The 7,494-nt window shown below is 36.2% G+C and overlaps 1 protein-coding gene across 1 annotated transcript; it reads left to right on the forward strand.

Moving 5' to 3' along the window:
- The first annotated feature begins 4,729 nt into the window (after positions 1–4,729).
- Positions 4,730–7,292, forward strand: LOC133283631 (uncharacterized). The gene is made up of 4 exons (XM_061480510.1): positions 4,730–5,417; positions 5,655–5,710; positions 5,805–6,033; positions 6,952–7,292. Exons 1-4 carry the CDS (start codon positions 4,730–4,732, stop codon positions 7,290–7,292), a joined length of 1,314 nt encoding a protein of 437 aa, XP_061336494.1.
- The last annotated feature ends 202 nt before the right edge of the window (positions 7,293–7,494 follow it).

A 7,494-nucleotide genomic window follows, 5' to 3' on the forward strand; every position in this document is an offset into this window, starting at 1 on the left:
TAATGACAATAGAGAGCACTAGCAATGCTTTGTTGCCCCAGAGCTAGTTAGGTTAATGACATGATCATCCTATTAAATGTATTTGGTTACTGTATGTATTTTCTTTCGTCTCGGTTACCTTCCCATTAAACCTAGGGTGAGGAGATGTATCGTGTAACAGCCCGTTGTACACCGGTATTGTTAACATTAATTATGATATTAAGCGTAGTTACAATCACAATAGTTTATTTATAAAAATGCGAGTAAACTTTTTCTGTTTATTACGCGAACGTTTACAACAATAAGAAGCGTAATAAATAAAAGTTGTGACCGTAACTATAAACTCTTTGCGGAAATAATTATTTAAACTAATTTTATAACTTGTTTTACATCTCTCAAGTCACTACGGGGTTCCTATAAACCCACTTAGCCAAAATGTCACTTTTAAGTTTTCTACATTTCCGAACATGGTTCGCTCCTTATTTTTCTGCGGACAAACTGCATGACGCGCGCTCTTCATATTTTAGTATGTTATTCTAGACTCCATTACCTTTCTAGGAAGCTATCACATGAGTTATTTAGAGCTCGTTTGCTCTGGATATCGCCGTTTGAAGTTGGACAAGCAAAGCTGCCACCAACCCCAAAATAGTTCCAAACATCCCTCACTAAAACAATTAATGCAGAATGTCCACTCATCCAATTGCTCTCAAATTTTTATACCACAAACTAAACACATCAACCATAAATTTGATATATCATACACCTAATTTGACCAATAAACGAAGCGGGAATAATGTTTCCAAGACAGATCCAGAACTGCCACATGTGCAGTAAGCAAATGGGCAGTCTGTGTTCTCTGCCTTCTATAGGCCGACTCCCAACTCATAATTTTACCACAAGATATAGGACATCTCAAGCTTCAAAATGGCATATGGAACGTCCCCATCAGACCTCTATGGAGGGAGTTATGATCTCTCAAAGTTCGTCTAAATCCTGCCAATTTCTAGAAAATTCGCCAGAGTTTCCTTTGTTTTTCCAATAATCCCCAAATTTGACCAAGTGCTCTATGACCTCAAATGTACCTAATAATCATTGGGTGGCACACACAAGGACCAACAATGCCTTGGGGCTCTTACAACCCATCACAGTTTATATTAAACTACTCAATTCATATCATATTTCTTACTTTATTTACACTTAGCATATTTCAATCACCAATGTCCATTTGCATGCATTTTCTAAACATACACAAAATCATAATCCTAAAATAGGCCTATTGCCCTTTCATCATATTATATGCTTCATATTACATCAAGTATTCATGTACAAATTACAACTTCCAAATGAAATACTACACTTTACAACTCAAAATCCTTAAATACAACATGATGGATAAACCTCAAAATGACATATATAACTAGACTTAGGCAAAATGACATGAACAAATATGACAATGAATCTCCTCCTAAATACATATGCAATGTTCATGCCCTAAGTCTAGCCTAGGCCTAATGGCCACCAAAATACAAAATCCATAATCCTACAGCTAGTCATCCCATGGGCTTCTTGCCCACCGCTCCTGCACCACTGCTACCTTCCTGAAATAATGCCCCCAAGACGGAGTGAGATATACGAATATATCTCAGTAACCCAGAGGTTCTGGAGAATACTCCGCCAAATGGCTCACTTCGATGGATATAAATATTATAAAATAACATCTTGAAAACGGGATAAAGCAAAGGATTTAGATAAATAGGGGAACATAGGGATACAAAATACGACGAAGCTGGAATGGTCGATGCCACTACCACGCAACGTCCAGACTATTGGCTCGGCATATAAGCCTACGGATCTCATCCAAGGCGTGTTCCCAGAACATCAAACCAAGGCACCCCTCCATCCATATACACCCGAGACTTCCTTGTGTGCTCCTATCCGGATCACACACCCCGACCCTAGGTCAACTAGAACTCCCTCTCGGAGACCTATCCAGTGGAAGTCCGTAACGCCCGAAGGAAAACTGTCTACTGGCCAGAGACTCGGTACATCCAATGTACCACTAACATACATAATAAATGCATGAACATGTTATTCTACATTACTTACATACACTTCCTACCATCACCCTTAACGGGCATGGTGGAACACACAAGGGGATCAAGCCCCAGTACCAAGAGGTTACTTGTATAATCCTCTCCAATTAGCTCCAAGGCAATATATTCCCCGAGCTCGTTATACAAGAGAAATGCCTACACAGAGGACATTCCCAATTACTTACAATTCATACCAACACATGCAAGTTATAAACTCTTCAAGCATGGTTTCAAATTCTTACCTCAATCCCACTTGGTCCGGGACCAAGGGCAACCCACCGAGCTCACGGTTCCGGTTCAAATCTACTTACGGCAACCCACAACAACCATGTACGAATCATCAATACACGACAAATCTATCAAAATACGAAAACGTCAAAATTTCTCCCCCAGACAAGGTGGGTTCGGCCTACATAGTGTTATTTTACAATTTATTTTTTTAAATTTTCTTTCTCATTTTCTTAGGCATCCTTAGGTTAAGAAAATGTCATATCAAGTGCCATTTTTCATTTTACATCATTCAAACATCGTTTTGCCTAATATTTTGCTCTAGGTTCCATTACACCTTTCAATACTATCAATTATTTTTCCATTGGTTTTCCAACCTTCCAACCACCACACAACTCATCTAATTACCATACAATACACAATATGGAACCAATGCACTCCATGAAAAGAATATAAAGGTTCAACGATTTCGATGATAACAAACAAGCATGGGAAGAAAGCTTCAAGGAGCAACCATCAAAAAGAAGTCTAAACAAGATCAAGACTCAAGCTTCAAGAGACGTCACTAAGTCTAAACTCAGAGTAATATACTGTAGGACTTAGGATTATTTGTAAATTGATTCTTTACAAGAATGAAGCTCAAAGTTTTTTTTTTAAATACATGCATTAAATCATCGTTTGACATGAAAACATACTTTTCAATGTTCATAAAATGTTCAAACAATATTTGAAAATGATGTAAATCAAGAGAAAACCATTTTAGGGCGAAAACCAACCTTTCAACAGGTTGGTAATCGATTACCAAACAATGGTAATCGATTACCCTTCATGGTAATCGATTACCCACTCAATGGTAATCGATTACCTACTGTACAGAGACAAAAATAACGGCTATAAAATGGCTAGTTTGCGAAAATGAGTAGGAAAAAGGCCATGGGGGCCCTATATAAATAGAGACTACTGTTCCCATTGATGGGACACATTTATTGATCATCATTACTCATTAATTCTCATCCTATTTGCCTTATTCTTGTCTTCTTGATCATAAATCCTATTTGAGCTTTATTCTTGTGAGAGTGTCATATACCATTGTTCTTCAACTTGTGTTATTTGTACTTTAAGAGTACTTAGCCATTATTAAACACCTTCCTTGATTACTTGAGTAGCTAGGGGAGTGAACCCTACACACTTGAAAGGTCACCAAATTCCTAAGAAAATTTAGAGTGAAAAAGTGTAAGGCATCAAGAGCCCGAAGTCTTGAAAAGTTGTAGTGGTTTGTCAAGCACCCTCAAGCTTGATAGTTAGTGAAAAGAATTGATCGAGCGGCTTCAGTTTGGACGTAGGTCACGGTGGTGGTGACCGAACCAGGATACATCTAGTTTGCAATTTCTCTAACCTTAATCTTTTTTTTAAGTATTAAAATTGCGTCTTAGATTGTCTTTATATATTCACTTGCTTACTTTGTTGATCACTACACTTGCTTTTACTATTAGACACTTCTTTATCAAATCACTTTATTGAAGAAATAGTCTGTAAAACATCAAAGGAGGTACTTTGCGAAAAGATTTTGTAAAACTCAATTCACCCCCCTCTTGAGTATTGAAGCCACCTGTCCAACAAGTGGTATCAGAGCTTGAACTCTTGTATAAAGAACTTAACCGCTTCAAGAGAAGGGATGACTTCTTTGAACCATGATATGCCCCTTGAGAGATCATCTAGTACTAGACCTCCATTTTTTAATGGTGTCGATTATTCTTATTGGAAGAGTCGGATGAAAATATTTCTTCAATCTAATGATTTAAGAGTATGAAGTGTAGTTGAAAAAGGATACACACCACCTACTATAAAAAATGAGAAGGATGAAGATATTCCTAAAGATATAGATAATTACATTGAAGATGAAATTAGGAAAGGAAATTGGAATGCTAGAGCTCAAAACTTGATCACAAATGCCTTAGGTCGTGATGAATACTTTCGTGTTTCAAATTGTAAGAATGCTAAGGAAATGTGGGATATTCTTCAAATAACCCATGAAGGAACGAGTGATGTTAAATTTACAAAATTAAATGCACTCACTAGAGAATTTGAAATGTTTGAAATTCATGAGAATGAAAGTATTCAAAGTATGCAAAAAAGATTCACACACCTTGTCACTCATCTAAGTGCTTTAGATAAATCTTTTACTAACCTTGAGTTAATTGCTAAGGTGATGAGAAGTGTGCACAATAGGGAATGGCAACCCAAGTTGACGGCTATTACGGAATCAAAAGATTTGAAAACCATGGACCTTGCAACCTTGTTTGGCAAGCTCCAAGAGTATGAAATGGAGCTAACTAGAATATCCTTGAAGGAACAAGCCATCAAGAAAAGCAAGGGAATTGCCTTGAAAGCCTCAACACCAAGCAAAGAGAAGGATGAGGAAAAAGAAGATGGAGATTCCGAAAAATGGTCTTGACGAAGATGAGATGAGTCTTTTCGTAAAGAAGTATGGAAAATTCTTTAAGAAATTTTTTTCAAAGAAATCCGCATTTCCTCCTAGAAGAAGATCTAAAGATGAAGGATCCTCACAACTTACCATCACTTGCTTTGAATGTGGAAAAACCGGTCACTACAAATCGGATTGTCCAAATATTCAAAAGAAAGACAAATATGAAAAGAAGCAAGGCAAGGATAGAAGGAACTTCAAGAAGGCTTATCTTGCTTGGGATGATGAATCTAGTTCTTCCGATGATGACTCCAAGGAAGAAGCAAATCTATGCTTCACGCAAGATGGAAGACCACCGGAGAAATCAAGCAAAGGAACTCAACATGTATGTCTAATGGCAAATGAGGACAAAAATGAATCCGAAACCGAGGTAAACTCATCTTGCTCTACTCTTTCCCCTTCATATGATGAGTTGTCTGACATGTTTGAAGAAATGCATAATGAAACACTAATACATGTTAAAGCTCTTAGAGCATCAAGAAAGACTATTAGTTCTTTGGAAAAACAAATTGCATCTTTAGAAAAGGAAGTAAAGGAGTTGAAGGATGAAAATGAAACTCTCAAATTACTTGATGCTAGCATTGGTTGTATTAAATGCCTATCTTCAAATGATCATGCATCTTCATCATCATGTACTTCATGCAAAGATCTAAACAATGAAATTGATGATTTAAATGAAATTCTAAGCAAATTCACATGTGGAAGAGACAACTTAAATGTGTTGCTTGGTAAACAAAGATGCATGTTCAACAAATCCGGTTTAGGCTTTGACACTAACACACAAGAAAAATCATATAAAAACTTTTTCATTTCACCATCCTACATGACAAGTAGCCCATTCATTAAATGTTTTCATTGTGGTGGAAAAGGTCATAGTGCATCCACTTGTAAAGTTAGAAAGAATGGTATTATTGGGCAAAAGAAAGTATGGGTTCCTAAGGGAACTAAGCCCAAGACTAACACACAAGGACCCAACATGATGTGGGTACCAAAGATTAAATCTTGACTTTGTGATGTAGGTTTGTTTGAAGGCTAAAAGCTCCAAGTGGTACTTGGATAGTGGTTGCTCAAGTCACATGACGGGAGATGTAACTAAGTTCCAATCACTCACTAAGAAAGAACATGGACATGTTTCCTATGGAGATAACAACAAAGGAAAGATTGTTGGTATTGGAAAAGTTGGTAATTCCTCCTCCGTTTCTATAGAAAATGTTTTACTTGTTGAGGGTCTCAGACATAACTTGCTTAGTATTAGTCAATTATGTGATAAAAATTATAAAATTATTTTTGACTCAACCTCTTGTAAAATTGAGAGTCAAATTGATGGGCAAGTTAAGTTTCTTGGTCATAGAGAGGATAACATTTATATGATAGACTTAGATGGTATGCCTTCAAATGACGATAAATGTTTGATTAGTAAGGAAGATGACTCTTGGTTATGGCATAGAAGAATAGCACACATTGGCATGGGTCAATTAAGCAAATTGATATCCTTAGACTTAGTAATTGGGTTACCAAAGCTCAAATTTGAAAAAGATAAAGTTTGTGATGCTTGTCAAATGGGAAAACAAGTAAAGGCTTCTTTTAAATCAAAAAATATTGTTTCTACCACAAAACCTTTACAACTTTTACATATGGATCTTTTTGGACCAACTAGAACCATGAGCTTTGGTGGCAATTACTATGCCTTGGTCATTGTGGATGATTATTCTCGCTATACTTGGACTTTATTTCTTACATATAAAAGCGATGCTTTTAAATCATTCAAGAGACTAGCCAAGCTTATTCAAAATGAACTATCTTCAAATATTATTTCAATTAGAACCGATCATGGTGGAGAATTTGAAAATCAAGAATTTGAAATGTTTTGTGAAGAAAATGGTATTGAACATAATTTTTCCGCTCCTAGGACTCCACAACAAAATGGAGTTGTAGAAAGAAAAAATCGTGTATTGGAAGAACTTGCTAGAACGATGTTAAATGAAAATAATCTTCCAAAATATTTTTGGGCGGAAGCCGTTGGCACCGCGTGTTATGTTATGAACCGTGCTTTAATTAGACCTATTTTGAAGAAAACTCCCTATGAACTTTACAGAGGAAGAAAACCCAATATTTCATATTTTCATGTCTTTGGTTGCAAATGTTTTGTTTTAAATAATGGAAAAGAAAACCTTGGCAAATTTGACTCTAAAGCCGATGAAGGGATATTTCTAGGATATTCACTTACAAGTAGAGCCTATAGGATCTATAACAAAAGAACAATGGTCATTGAAGAGTCTATTCATGTTGTATTTAATGAGACTAACAATGCCTTGCCTAGAAAGGAACCTTGTGATGATGAGGTTATAGAAAGCATGGAAAACATAAACTTGAATGACAAAGAGGAAAGTGAAAGGCAAAAAGAAAAGGAAGCAAACAATGAAGAAACACCAAGTCAACAAATCAATGATGGAAACAATCTACCACAAGATTGGAGAATAGCTAGAGACACCCCATTGATGCGGTAATTGGTGATATATCCAAAGGGGTAACTACTAGAAACTCAATTAGAAATATTTGTAATCACTTAGCATTTGTTTCTCAAATTGAACCTAAGACCATAAATGAAGCAATTATTGATGAACATTGGTTCTTGGCAATGCAAGAAGAACTAAATCAATTTGAAAGAAATCAAGTTTGGGAACTTGTGCCAAAACCAAATGATTATCC

This window comes from Gastrolobium bilobum, unplaced genomic scaffold (genome assembly GCF_033153095.1).
Source record: "Gastrolobium bilobum isolate Gb01-03AN ecotype WA unplaced genomic scaffold, APGP_CSIRO_Gbil_v1 utg152861, whole genome shotgun sequence".
Classification (NCBI taxonomy): domain Eukaryota; kingdom Viridiplantae; phylum Streptophyta; class Magnoliopsida; order Fabales; family Fabaceae; genus Gastrolobium; species Gastrolobium bilobum.

Coding starts and splice junctions, on each gene's coding strand:
- LOC133283631 (XM_061480510.1), top strand. CDS start 4,730: ATGGAGATTCCGAAAAATGGTCTTGACGAAGATGAGATGAGTCTTTTC. Junction 5,418..5,654: donor TCATGCATCTTCATCATCAT/GTACTTCATGCA, acceptor GTGGTGGAAAAG/GTCATAGTGCATCCACTTGT. Junction 5,711..5,804: donor GTATTATTGGGCAAAAGAAA/GTATGGGTTCCT, acceptor TTTGTGATGTAG/GTTTGTTTGAAGGCTAAAAG.